General features: G+C 31.3%; 1 protein-coding gene across 3 annotated transcripts in view; it reads right to left on the minus strand.

Moving 5' to 3' along the window:
* Positions 1–6850: 6850 nt before the first annotated feature.
* LOC140437626 (uncharacterized) overlaps positions 6851–15860 on the minus strand; it is a 28525-nt gene continuing 19515 nt past the window's right edge. For all 3 annotated transcript variants that reach the window (XM_072527246.1, XM_072527247.1, XM_072527248.1), the window contains one exon: positions 6851–12744. In XM_072527246.1, coding sequence (XP_072383347.1) covers positions 9226–12735 — 3510 coding nt within the window. In that variant the 5' untranslated portion in view covers positions 12736–12744 and the 3' untranslated portion in view covers positions 6851–9225. The remainder of the gene's footprint in view (positions 12745–15860) is intronic.

The raw sequence follows: 15860 nt of genomic DNA on the forward strand, positions 1-15860 counted from the left end.
TGTGAATAGTGCTCAAGTGTCGAAGTCTTTCATTAAGATATCGGCAATTACTGGAGATAGATTGGAGCACCATTTATTTGTCTATAGAATTGATTTTGGAAGATGAAATAGCTGTTGGACATACAATGTTTAATTAGAGATAAGTAGTTTGCTGGATACTGTAGTTAGTTTAAAGAATGTTTAGAGTTTTGTCTATAGGCATTTTTGTAAAGAGTGAAACGATATCAAAACTTACTAATGTCTCACGGTGAGATAGGGCATTTTTGAAAACGTTCATGAAATAAAAAGAATTTTTGACGAAAGATGAAGCATTTTCGGCAGAAATTGAAGAGTTTTGGACAAGTACTTGGTCAATAATTAATATTAAGTAGGGCAGTTGTATGCACTGACAATAGGACGCAGAGAAATGTCGGCTTTGTGAATTTTCGATAGGCCATATATTCGAGGTGTTCCGGAAGACTTTTCTCGAGGAATTAAATATTGTTTTATATCATCAGGAAGAGAGGTTTTATTGATAATGGTTTTCTTCAATTAAGTTGGTAGATTTATTGGGAATTGGTCTGTAGTCTGGAGTATTAATGATATTTAAGAGTTTATTATTGTAAGAAAAAGTGTTTAAAATGACAATGGCATTTCCCTTATCGGCTGAAAGAATGACTAAATTTTGATTTGACTAAAGATCTTTTAGGGCTCTTTTCTCGAATTGGCTAATGTTCGGAGTAGGAGGCTTTGAGTTTCTAAGAATTCTAGCAGTGCAATGCTAATCGACGCGGTTCAACCTGAAAGACTGTTGAGTTTAATATTAATTCTTGTAATAGCATTAATCTCAGCTCTAGGTTTAATTGTACTAATCATGGAAATCTTTCGGGACATGTATGTATTGGGAACATATATTAATGTTAAAAGTAATATCAATTCATTATAGCCTTATACAGTAAATGTTTAAATTCAGAGTATTATATAGTATAAGATTTAAAATATGTTAAATCGACAAGTTGCATCGTTTATCAGTCATGGGCAAAACCGTCTACCTGTTCAGACATAGTTTGAATAAACAAAATATAAGCTATTTACGCTGCCTTATCTTTCCCTTGTTTTTTTTTAAATCGCTGGAAATTTTGTAGAAAAATAATTATAAGATCCATTGTTATTTTGTTTATTGAACACAAAATTGGTAAGTATCGTAAATTTAGACAAATTGGGAATTTTGGTTTGTTTTTAAAATACGAAAAATGATTGGTTAAAAAGAGAGTGCGGAAGGAGGGTTTAAATGCTAGGTAAATTTTGAAAGGAGAAGAAGGTCGTTACATATTGCTGACCCCATAAAGAAGAACGTCAGATCCTAAGAAGTAATTGAGTGCCGGTAGTTGTAAACGGTTGTAAAAATAAATCAGTGAATAAAAGTTTAAAAGTGGTAGTAGTTCTGATCTATGAATACTGATTGGAAGTAATTGCAATCTAAGTTTTATTCAGTATTTATTGTAAGTACAAACCACAAATTATCGAGAGAATCAGAGACAATCGGCCTAGAAAGCGACGCTTGCCGTCGAGGATAACGCGGACTCGCCGACGGCAATGTCGTTCGTATAATTTACACCATGATAGTGCCATGTACCTTTTCAAAGGCCAAATAAAATAGAAAGTAAACAGCTATACAATGCATATGGTATATATATATATATATATATATATATATATATATATATATATATATATTGTTATGCTATTTAAATTGTATTATATTGCTTACTTAGGAAAAATCCTGTCTATATTTATTAAATGATCTAATCTCCAATTAATCACAATAAATCAGCATTAATTAATTACAATCTCAGGCTATTTAAATTGTACTATTTACCTTTAATCGTGGATTCATAATATTTTCCAATTGGCTTCCTAATCGGGATAGGTAATATGACCTGAATAAAATACATAGAATTTCAACTGAACTATATGTGAGATGTCCTTTATTTTAATGAAATTTTATATAACAATCAATCCTGTAATATTTGCAATATACTAACTTTAAATATATGAAAAGTTGTTTTCTATCATGGACCCAAATGTTATTTTACATTGATTTTTAATATGTGTTATAACTAAGCTCTTTTTATAATTCTTTTTTTTTTAAGTGATCGCAAAATTAACTGTCTCTATTATTTATTCAATTTATTTAATTAATAAATGAAAATCACACTCCGGCTCTAATGAAAATTGACTGACCTTTCCTTCTCTGCCGTTGCAATTCTATGGCCACGCCACAACAAAAAATCCTTTCTCTGCTTCTGCTCCTATTGTGGTCCAGATGACGTACACCTTTCTCCTATCTATCACTGTATCTGCAACCCAACAACTCGTGTTAGTCTATGCAGCCTCCCTTTGAGCCAATCTCCGCGCCTGTTTACAACTCCAAATGTTTCCGGCTTCGTCTGCTATTAAAATTCTTATACCCTTTGGTTTTCTATCTCTCTGTACCCCGTTCCTCACACTGGTCAGCTTTTACACAGCAAATAAACACACCCGGTAAATTTCGTCTTCGGAACTTCAAACAAACACAAATCACAAAGCTCCTTCCTTCTTGGACGACTAAAACTGACTAACTAACTTTTTTTTCTCTCTCCTCTCTCATAGCCAAAAACCGCCACCTCCTTGCATTTAAAACTTGACCAATAAAAATCATCCACCTCTGTGACGTATATCATTACCAAACAACTCTCTCTATAAAACGTCATTCGGGTAATTCCAGAAAACAACCTTCTTTAATTATTCTAACTAAATCTATCTGCTTTACAAATATTTCTTACTAATAGCTACAAACGATACCTGTTTCTCAATTCAATGTCTTTTGTTAATAAACTTTTACCGATATAATCTTTCGGGGAGAAAAAACCACCGCAAATCCCGGTCTATTGTTTACACTTTCTATATACACTTTTATTCCGGGTAAATCCATTCCACAATAACCGACTTATTTAAATTTCTTATCGATAATATTTGAAAGTCTTGTCTCTGAGGCCTAATGAACAATTCTTCGAACAACTTAAAATACATATTTTGTCTTATACAGGATGTTTGAAAATTTATATGCCCGTGTCTTTATGAAATATCAATAATTTTAATTTTTATTTAAGTAATAAAATTTGTATATCGGTTTTTTATTGCTTATGGACATTCAAAAGTACAACAATATATAATATAATATATATATATATATATATATATATATATATATATATATATATATATATATATATATATATATATATATATATATATATATATATATATATATATATATAAATCTAAATAAATGTTCACAAGTGTCATGATAAGGAGATTAAAGATATTTCTAGGATTTTTAGGTGGAATGTATTGATATGTGTTGTATAAGTTTATATAAAAATTTATTTACAATATGTACAATGTGTAACTATAATATCTATAAATTAACCTTAATAAATTAACGGGCTAACATAATTTAAAACAGTCATTACATAAATAGAAACATATTTAAATGTAAAATATAAACCTAATAATTAATTTATTTTAAAATTCTGGTTACTATTGAAAAAACGTATAAGAGAAACGTAATAACGTATTAGATAGAGAATTTTATACAGGATTGGCTGTTTAAAATAGTCCACCCTGCTTATAGCGGTAAATATCTCGAATGTAGTATACCTAATGATGGCAACTGCAAAGCAGAATTCAGAGACGCATTGGTATGGTAAAAAAATGCGATGAGTCATCTATCTAAAGATTTAAAAGGACAGATCTAAATTAAAAGATAACTGGGCACTATCAGAGGAAGCTAAACATTTTAAGATAAGCAGAACCACATTTTTTCTATTAATAAAAAATGGAGAAAACAAGAAACTCTCGAAAGAAAGTGAGGGTCTGGAAGACCAAAACTATACTTAATTTAGGTATGTAAAAATAAAATTAATATTTTCTTATATCTCCAGGATTTACCAAAATCAGATAACCCAACAGTGGTAAATGTACTAAAGAAATGGCGACACTATATTGCTCAGGAAAAACCTACCCCATCATTATAACGGGGATGGATTTCTAGTTAACAAAGCCTCAAACAAATCAGTTAGAATTTTCATGGCATACTCAGATACGGCAGCACTATTACAAGTCCAAGCCGATCCTGTTGATCTTAACATTATACAAATCTATGCACCAACCTTGGACAAGCCTGAACATGAAATAAAACAATTGTACAGAGAGATTAAGGAGTTAATGAAACTGATCATTGAAGATGTCGTGGTTGAATTTGGCTTAGAAGATCGAAACAAGAGAGGTGATATGCTAATCCAGCTCTGTCAAGAAGAAAAATTAGTAATTGCGAATACCATACCTGGTACAAACTGCCACGTCGGAGACTCTACACCTGGCAGTCTCCACAACATACGCATGACAACATCGTAAGAAATCAAATTGATTTTTTATTGAATAATCAGAGATACAGAAATGGATTGCAAGGAGTAAAAACGAACCCTGGAACAGATATCGGATCTGATCACAATCCCTTAGTAGGAAACTTGAAAATTAAGCTGAAGAAAATGAAAAGAAAATCCAAAAAGAAAATTGATATAAGAGTTTAAAACAACCTAACGTTAAACTAAAAGTCGCAAAAAAATTAAATAAGGCAATAGCGGATATCACGGCAAGATCTAAATAACCAGCCAGTATAGAAAACAAATGGAATTGTATTAAAAAAGCTATCGTAACCACCACCTGAGTGTAGAATTGTATAAAGACAAATGGAATTGTATTAAAAAAGTCTCTGATCGCTTCCCAAAAGTACAAAATAAAGAATTGGATGACTGACGAAATATTATCAATGATGGATGACCGCAGATCATTTAAAAAACAAAGACCGAACCAGACATCAGCAGATTAACCGACAAATACGAAAAGAGTGTCGCAAAGCTACAGAACAGTGGCTGTAGATTACCAGAAAGTGTTTGATTGTGTTAATTATTCAAAATTAGTAAGATTGCTCCAGAAACGTTCGATAGATGAGAATGACCTTAAAATCATAAAGAACCTTTATATGAATCAAGTGGCATCTATGAGAGTAGGACTGGAATCTAAATCATATTTCTCAATCGAAAAAAAAAGTACGACATATTTGTGTTCTGTCACCCCTCTTTTTTAATCTTTACTCTGAAACGATTTTCGATAAAGCCTTAAGTAACACTGAAGATGGAATCAAAATCAACGGACAGACCATTAGTAATCTTCGTTATGCTGATGATACAGTCATAATAGCTGATAGCCAAGAACCGCTACAACAACTAATAGATAGAATAACCACTGAAGGAGAACAACTGGCTTTAAACATTAATATAGACAAGACGAAGGTAATGGTGGTTAGCAGAACACGAAATATGCAATTAAGTATAAGAGTAAACAATAAGAACATCCAAAAGGTCCCCAAGTTCAGATATCTCGGTAGTTGGATAACTAAAGATCCAGATCCAGACATAGAAATACATAGCAGGATTGAGCAAGCCAGAACAGCATTTGCTAATATGAAAACCTTGCTAAGTAACAGCAGCCTTAACTTAGCGCTTCGATATCGCTTTGTAAAATGTTACATTTTGGATAGATTGGACATTACATAGATTGGACAAACCTCGATGCCAAGGTTTGCTGCAGTTCGGTACCTAAAACGCGATGCTTTAGTTCTGCGCCAAGTTGTTGTCTTTCTTCCCGGAAACTGTGACATAATTCTTGTAATTTTCGCATTTTCAAAAGGATTCTCTTCTAATTTCTCCAAAAGCATATGATCTTCATGAGCAGTAGATATTTTAGATCTTCCAGAACCTTGCTTTCTTTCGAGAGTTTTTTGTTCTCTCCATATTTTATTATTATTAAAAACTGTTGTCCTGCTTACGTTAAAATGGTTCGCTACAGCAGATAGTGACCAACCATCTTCTAATTTCGTTACAACTCTTGCTTTTAGTTCTTTACTAGCATGTGGAGCTATTTTTTGAGGTTGAACAAATTATGAAGTTATCTGACCAATTTTAAGATTTGGTAGTGACATTGACAAAGTATTTATTCTTCAAAATACAATGCTTAATTTTCTACAAAATACGCTTTAAGAGTCGTATAAGTTTTTTAGGAACCAACTGTACATCAATGAAACATCTTTTTCAAACTAAGATGACAGCTATTCAGTGTTATGTCTATGGACTTCTTAACACCCCTATGTCCCAAGAAAACTATGAAAAAGAAATCACAATTATTAAACAAATAGCAAAGAACAATGGTTTTAGTCCTTTTACTGTAGATAAGGTCATTAAAGATCAATGCTCAAAAAGAGACTAAACCAAGGTTTTAATGTGGAAAACAAAACCAACACTACATCTATTTATAGAAATTGTCTTATTTAGGACCAATTTCGGAAAATATATCAGGAGTACTTTGTAATAAAATAAGTATTTTAAACGTCTCTTTTAAAAACCAAACAGTCCATTGTACGCAAAAAATAAGGACAAAATTGATAAATAAAACAAAAGTGGTATTTAAAAATTGCCTTGTGGTGATTGTAACATGACTTTGTGGGTAGAACATAATTAAGAGAACCTGGGAAGACGTCTCAATAACACAGATAAATCAAACTTTGGATGTTAAATTTAATAATCATTTCTTTTCTCCCACCAAAAACAGTAAAATTCTACATAACATCCCAAATAAAAATTTTAGACTTATGAACTTGCTAGAAGATCTTGTGATATCCAAAGAAATGAAACTAAACCCTAATTGTTGCTTAAACACACAAATCAATCTCAATTGCAATTATAATTTTTTTTTTAATTATTGTAGGAAACTTTAGAGGAAGAAGAGTAACCTCATGCAATCTCAATAAAATTATTCTACTTTTTTAAATTCAAACAAGAAAAAATTTTCAATTTTACTTACAATTCTTAAAATTTCAATTAAAAGATACAATTTTTAATACATTTAAGTATATTAATTAGAAACATTATAATGCAGTTTCTTCTTTATATTTAAATAATTTGTTTTCGGGATAACTTGTCAATTGAACCTACTTTGACCTTCAGTCACTTTTCAACATATTATTCTTTATGATGCTAAGCAAACCAACATTTAAGTACTTGATTTAATCTTCGATAAATTTCTTGTTTCACTATGAATTTCAATTCATTAATTTTTTGATTATTTAATAATAATAATTTTCTAATGAAATCTGTCAATGGTCACCTTTGAGGAATCATTTAAAAGGCTGATATTCGACTTCCTTGGTTCCTTCATTCTATCTGCTGCTTCAATTCCAACAAATGGTCGGGTTCTAACATCCATGCCGTAACCAAATTGTTAATATGTTTTTTGTGGAGACCAATGTACAGTTTTTTTGGGGTTTTTTCAATGAAACATTTGTAACAGAACCAGCTTAAAGGGAAAATTTCTCAATTTTTACCAAATGAGATCTCTCCTAGTAGGAGAGATCTCATTTGATATAAAAAATTGTAAACTTTAAATTAGCTATTTATATCATTGTCATATTGTAACATAGCTTTGACGATAGCTTTGTAAGGCTAAAGGGCTCAGTTAGGAAATAAATGCTTACACACTTAAAAAATACTTTTTTGTTCCATTTTTTGATTTGTAATAATGTGTACAAAAACATATCAGTCTGTTTATTCATTAATTATATTAGAACTTATACATTCTTCTTACATAACAACACAATCTTTACGTTTCTGTTTCTGGTGTACATTAAAATATTCCATTACCTTTTGTGACTTATTCTGGATGGCAATATCAATAGGAGTTTTATTGTATTTATTAAATAAATAACTTAAATTATTTTTTAAGTAACTGTACATACCCTCGTCGCTTAGTAAATATTTAATAACTTTAATAGAATCATATTGTGCAGCAATATGAAGTAAGGTAATCCCATCTTGATTTATAAACGTAAAGGCATCATAGTTAAGTATAAAGTCCAGGACCTCGACAGAATCATACTCTACGGCAAGATCAAGAGGTATTTTTCCGCTATTATCTTTATCGTAGTGACATTTCTTAACTAAGAATCTTAAAGTCTCCAAAGCGTTTCCAATGGCACACCAGTGTAAAACATTGCTGTTTCGATAGTCGGGAGTATCGATTTTCAATCCTGTTTGAAGCCAATATTTGACAACATTTAAATGATTATTTCGACAAGCGTAATGAAGTGGTAGTTTTTCCCCTTTATCTGTTGTTAAAAGTGGCATGTATTTTTCGATTGTAAAGTATTCTAAGGCTTTAGTAGCGTTTCCAGAAGCCGCGTGATGTAAGACATTGCCACCGTTTAAATCAGTATCGGTAAATGGGAATCTTCTTTGTTCTAAATATTTGATTATTTTAAAAGACTCGTTCTCAGCAGCGTAATGAATACAGAGTTTTCCACTTTGGTTACCTATTTTTGGATCCATATCTAAGTCTTCAATTAAAAACGTAATGACGTTAATAGAATTTTTGCTCGCTGCCAGATGCAGAATGTTGACCTTATTCTTTAACAAAATGTTATGATCTTTACCTTGCATGATATAATATTTAACTATATTTAGAGCATCTACTTCAACAGCATAATGTAGAGGAAACTTATGAATGGAAAATGTAATTTGTTTTGCGCATACAGATCTGGATATTTGTCAAAAATATACTGTGTTGTTTCTAACGCGTTGCAAATTGAAGCTGTATGTAGGATATTATTGTCTTTGTAATCAACTACTTTATAATTTACTCCTAACTCTAACAAGAATACAGTAGAGGAATTGCTGTCTGCTGCATAATGCAAAACTGTGGCTCCCATATCATCAGTAAATTTATTTTAACATTTCTTGATATAAAATATTCTATAACCTGTCGGGAACCAGCTCCAGCTGCACAATGAACTGCTGATCTTAAAGAGAAATCTGTAAGATCAGGATTCATTCCCAATGTCTCTACTAAATACTTAACTGCATTTAGAGAGTCTCCAACAGCAGCCAAATGAAGAACCGATTATTCACTTTAAGTTGATAATAGTAGTGATGTTTGACTTTAGAAAAACACATTCACAGAATTACCTTCAGCCGCGTAATGTTCTGCATACTGTCCAATTTTGTCAGTTTAGTTTAGTCAAACAATTTAAAGTAGGATATACATCAATCAAGTATTTAACAATTTCCAGCACTTTCAATTTCTGATCGTAAATCATAACTTTTTTATCTTATCCTTCTGGTCGAAACCAAAGCCTACTTTAATACTTACTTGAAGAAACTGTGATTTAGCAGCATTAATATAGAAAAAATAGTTTCTGTTTAAAAAGACTTCGGTATCTATAGGGACTCTATCTTTCATAGTATTATTAAAAAAATTAACAACCTCAATTGAGTTGCAAATAGGAATAAAACCTATCGGTGCTATCCCATTAAAATTTCTTTCATTAAGATTGATATTTAGGCTATATAAATATTTGAGGATATCTACATTTCCTCCAAGTACTGCGTAGTGTACTATGTTATTTTCATAGGAATCTTTGTGAAATATCGACGCCCCTTGTTTTATCAAATATTTAAATTCTTCATACCTGCCGCAATACGCAACATATTGCAAAATGGAAGTCCCTCTATTTGTTTCTAAGTTAAATTTGAGTCCTTTGCTTTTGCAATATTCAGCTGTTTTATTAAAATGTCCTTCTCGTCCTAGAATTATTTCACTTTTCATAGTCTGCAAAACCGTATTTTTCGCAATCGTATCCAGTTTTTTGCATTCGTCTGGAGTAGTATCCATCAACTGTATGTGGGCCACCATTTCTCGGTAATGTATCTTAGTACTAATTGCCAATAGTCTAAAATCAAATATTTCAAAGATTGAAAGAAATGTTGCATAATGCTTAACTGCATGATGAAGTATTGTAAAGCCATTATTATCTTTCTCAGAAATGTCTGCTCCCTTTTTTACTAAGTATTCAATTGTTGGTAGATGATGACCTGCTAAAAGTACAGCTGTTTCTCCATGTTTTCCTTTTTTATTAATAAAATTAGAAACTGTATTACAGTTGTCAAGTAACAGTTTTAAAATATTAACTGATCCCTGGGAAGCTAGATTCATAATATTTATATGTTGTGGCAATGAATGTTTGTAAAGAATTTCTAGAATGTGGCCAAACCTTTGTGAAATTTGATATTGTTTTTCAGTATCCTTATCCTCCTCCACAATACAGTCTATAAAATGACAAATGTTTTGTTTTTGCCAGTCTAAAAATATTTTCTCATAAATAAATAAAAACAGTTTCGTATTATTTTCATTTTTAATTAGTTGCCTCCATATATATCGTGCTATAAAAAATTCTTCAAAAGTTCTATGTACAAATTCTAAATTGTATTCTATCTCTTCCAAAATTCCTACATGTAATACAGTTATGTCTAGGAAGTGCTTTGTATCAATGTTGAGCAGTTCTAAAGATTCTTTATCGGTAAACTGTTTTCTCATTGCAACGTTTTCAAGGTCTTCCAAGTACCTTCGGAAGCAATCAATCAGTATTCTAGACAATGCAGGATCGCTATCAGAATTACTTTTAGAGCGTATAAAAACATTTCTTGTTTTTTCTAAAAAGAAATCAAAAAGTACATATACGTTAATGTGCATAAAATCCCAACTTTCAAATGAAGTAGTTTCTTTAGAAATTTCATCAAAGATAATATCTGCCACCATTCCAGAGAAAAGAGGTATGCTTATAAACTGTAAGAGAACATTTGGTAAAGTTTTTACCAATTTAGGAATATCTACGTTATTACATTTGTGCTTAAAATAAAAGTACTTTTGAAAAAATTCTATTTGCTCTTGTTCTGAAAATTTCTGCAGTGTTAGAATTAACGAATCATTAATAGTGGCAAATTCTTCTAATACAAATGTGTAGTTTCTTGTTGTAACAACTATTTTTATATCTTCCTTTAAAAGTGATAACTTATTCAGAAACAAAATTAGAGCTTTTATATCTTTTTCGCTTATTTCGTCAATACCGTCAACCATAATTACTTTTGGTACGTGCCTGAATAATTTTTTTTCAAAGTCATTCTTACAATGTAGTGTTTCTAAGGCATCAAATACAAATATATTCTCCTTTTGGTTAAGATAACTTACCGTTGCTTTTAGATTTAACATTAGAATCCAATGTTGAGGATTTAGCGTTTTTAAATTATTAGCCATTTCTACCAGTAGCGTACTTTTTCCCGAGCCTGGTTGATCGGAAATAACTAAAAATTTTTCTTCACATTTTTCTAAAAGTTCGTCTTCATTGATAGACGTGTACATGTTATTTAACGTTCTTTTTATATAATAGTTTGATATTACACCCAACTTTTTTAAAGGGTCTCCAATATGATATTCTTCGACATTATAGAGGTCAGCCAGTAACTTTTCATCGACAAGATTAATAAAGGTGTTGAGATTTGTAGGTGATCCTTGAAATAGTATTTTCTTTTGGAGAAAATAATTTTTTGCAGTATCTGTAAAATCATTTAACGAAAGCGGTTCACAAAATGTTTGAATGTAACTGGCTTCATTTAAAGATCGCTCATTTAAAACACATATTACAGTTTTTGAATTTTGGTTTTTTAATTTACACACCTCAACTTTAACCTTACCGCAGAAGTCTACGACATCGGAGCTTTTAACGTCATCAAACTGAACTATTAAGTATTTGTATTTATTTATATAAAAACAGTTAATAAATTCTTGTAGTATTTTTAAACAACCGTGTACTCTAAAAAATATGATTTTATTATAGAGGTTTTCCTTCAGCATACCCGACGTAGAATAGGTAAGTCCCAAACTTTGAAATATTTTAACGATTTTTAGATTGCTTGCTTCACCTAAAACTAAATTAAATTCTGAAAAATTATAAGTACTTTTAAATTCTATGGTTTCACTTAATAAAGATTCAATATATTTTTTGCTACTCTCTGAGTATAAAATTGATTTAAAGTACTTGTTTGTCATATAAGTAGCTTTAGATGGCTTTTCTGAATACCAATTTTTTATCTGATCTGTTACATATCTGTAACTGATAGAGATGTTGTACTGCTTTTCAAAGATATCAAGTCGACATCTAATGGAATTTTCAACGGTACCATCGGGAAGAAAAATACATACAAACTTGTCTACAAAAGATTCTATATCACATATATCTACAACTACATCTTTAAATTCTTGACCCTCTTTCAGCTTATTTTTATATTCTTTAACTGCTTTTAGTAATGTTTCTAATATTTCATGTTTTAGTTTATAAATTTGGACATTTGAACATATTTTAGAAATCATCTCGTATTCTTCGGATGAACCCTTAATAAATAAATTAGTGCCTCTATTTATTTGGCTGTTAGAGCAGAGTATTAGAGACACATTCTTAAAACTTTTAATGCCTTTATAAGAAAGAATATATTTTGATAAACTAAAATTATTGGAAGAATGTACTGATAAAAAATCGTTATCGCTTAGTGTACCATTCTCCTTATGTTTAGCTTGAAGAAGGATGTCGCCTAATTCTGTTTCGAATACCAAATCTTCGAATTTCCCAGCATTTGTATTTTCGTTTGACAGCTTCCAATTGTGGTCTCGATAATCGTGAAATCCTCCTGAAGCAAACAGCGTTAACAGCATCACTTCATAATCTGACCCTCCAACTGCAGAAACGGTTTTTTTCTTAAAATCTGGTGCCATGTTGGTTACCTACAAAAGTAAGAAAAATACATTTACTTAATTAAAGCTACATCTGGGAAACCAGATCTGATTTCCGAACCACATAGTGTGTTCAATTTCAGCTCCGATATATTAGCCATTTTATATTAGGATTTTCACCATAGTAAATCAACAAAAGTGATATACCTGTTTATTAATTTTAGTGTTATAAAGACATAATAACGTGAGTTAAGAAAATCAATTAGATTGAATTAATATATTATTCTGCTAATCGATCTAATAAAATCATCATATCAAGACAACACCGGACTGGTTTTTTATCAACAATAATTAACATCAGACCCGTTCTTGAATATGATAAGAATTAAAATAAAGTATTTTAGTAAAATTAAATGACGAATAATAATTTATTATCAATGGAAATTCCTATCAATTCTCAAAGCAATTTAATGTATTCTGCTGTTGCATCTTAACAAATCAGTCCAAAATTTTCACTAAAAGAACAAGTCATCATCTTTAGTTCAAGTAATGGTGCAAAATTGCAACAATGCTTTGAATTTGCAAAACATTATCTTTTGCAACTAGAACTACTCGTTCGACAAAAATAATATTATTTATTCATCAAAAATCTAATAACCAAGTATGCATTTATCTTCCCAGTAAAGATGTAGTTGATAACATTCTCAATAAAATAGGATTCATAAACACAAATATTAAAGTACTTCTACTAAGTACACTAATCACCTAATCAAAAAAACTTTTCATTTTTATTATTAATCCAATAATCCCACATATGATATATATTTAAACGGAGTAATAATAAGATCATGGCTGAAGTCAACGTTTATTGCGCTACCAAAGAAAACAAAATGCGTATCCTGCAACGATTTCCGGACCATCAGCTTAATGAGTCACATTTTAAAGTTATTTCTAAAAATCATACATCAAAGGATATATGGACTATGCGAAGAAAAAATCACAGTTTGTTTTTCGGAACGCAGTGGGTACGAGAGAGGCTCTCTTTAGCATACAAGTGTGCTGTTTCAACGATGGAGAGATGTAAATTGCGATATTTATGCATGCTTCATTGATTACCATAAAGCGTTCGATACAGCAAAACACGACAAGCTGATGGAGATATTAACAAATATTGGAATCAACATCTGTGATCTAAAAATTATTAGCAATCTTTACTGGAATTAAACATCGTCTATCCGTACAGAAGCAGGAAAATCCGATGATATCAGAATCAAACATGTGGTCCGACAGGGATGTATAATATCACCTGATTTGCTGTTTAACATATACTCTGAGGTAATCTTTTAAGAACCAGTAGAGGATGTTGAATCCGAAATTTGAATTACCGGAGAATGTATCAATAACATCAGATACAATAAGTCAAAGATATGGATTTTCACTGAACATTAAGAAAACAAAATCAATCAATAGAAAGAGTAAAAACATACATCTACCTTGGAACGAACGTCAATGAAAATTGGGACCATTACCTAAAAGTCAAATGTAGAATAGAGAAAGCAAGATCTGAATTTAAAAAAATGGCTAAACTGTTCAAATGCCATTTGCGAAATCTCACAGACGCTACCTGCAAGAAAATTAAGGCTTTGGACATGTAGTTTTATCGTCAAATTCTAAAGATATCCTATACCGACGATGTTACTGAGCAGGGCGTTTTATTAAGAATGCAAAAGGGAGAAGAGTTGTTAACCACAATAAAAATAGCCAAAATCAAATACCTTGGTCTAGCGAAGATATTTTACAAGGAAAAGTAGAAGAAAAACGAGGGTCAGGTTAAGTTAGGTTAGGGTCTGTTAGTCTTAGTTGGGAAGGTGAAGGATCTGGCTGAAAAATCTACGTACGTAGTTCAATACAACAACCACAAATCTTTTCAGAGCATCAGTCTGCAAATTACCGATTGCCATGATGTTCGCCAACATCCAAAACAGATAGACATTACAAGAAGAAGACGAAGAAGAACAATCCCACACAAAATATTGAACAATTTTCTACAAAGCATAGATTTGAAATTATTGTCACCAATAGCTGAAGAATTGGAGCTACAAATCCTGAATATAGCCACATACTCAGTTTTAGGCGTCAAGTATACATAGAACCCTAGATAATATAACCGAACCTGAGTTTATCGTGGTCAATTATGATAATGTTAGCTACAAAGTATTCTTATTCAGAGACCAATCGCTTTGTTTCAAATGCAAACAAAATGCCCGTCTTGCCTCACAATGTTCATCAGAAACCTCTACCCTAATCAATTCTAAGTATATACTAAATATTATCCAACTTCTAATCCACCTCACAAGGTCACTTTGCAGATTCCCATAAGAGACAGCCACGATAGTAATTCACTAACTTCTCTTCCAATAAATTTGATGAAGTTGCCAAACCTTCTGATCCTTCCAACAACGGAGAAATCAACAGAATTAACCAAAAGACATCTATCGCAAACTCCATCTCCTACAAAAGAACTAGCAACAAACTTATTTCAAAGGATGTAATAAAAGTAATTCTATATTAAAAAAAAATAAGGGCGGCACTAATTCTGCACTTGATAAAAACATAATGCCATCGTACAAACATATTTTAAATAAAGGGGACACCACACAGTGTAACAATTATAGATTAAAAACATTGTTAAACAGCTGCTACAAAACATTAACATCATTAATCAGACAAAAACTCTCAAAATACATTGAAACTAAAGTAAGAGAATAATAGCAGGAATTTAGAGAGGGAATGTTAACAATCGACGCAATACACATAATCACACAATCAATTAAGAAGTGTTACGAACATGATATCTACACATTCTTTTCATAGATTTCAAGTAAGCATTTGACGACAGGAGTACGACAGGGCGTCTCAGTATTGACGTCACTATTTAACGTCGCTATAGAAGGAAGGATAAGAGCTACTGAATTGAAAGGTGTACTTATAACATCGACATCGCAACTTGTGGCGTACGCTGACGACATAGCATAGCAGAAGAAACCTAAACAGTTTAAAGAAAGATCTTGCGAAGTTGTGCAAGGAAGGATCCAAGGGGAGTTTGGTAATAAATCAAAATAAAACAAAATACCTAATATACTCAAGAAAAAGTATAGATAATGTGA

This window comes from Diabrotica undecimpunctata, chromosome 3, assembly GCF_040954645.1.
Source record: "Diabrotica undecimpunctata isolate CICGRU chromosome 3, icDiaUnde3, whole genome shotgun sequence".
Lineage (NCBI taxonomy): Eukaryota > Metazoa > Arthropoda > Insecta > Coleoptera > Chrysomelidae > Diabrotica > Diabrotica undecimpunctata.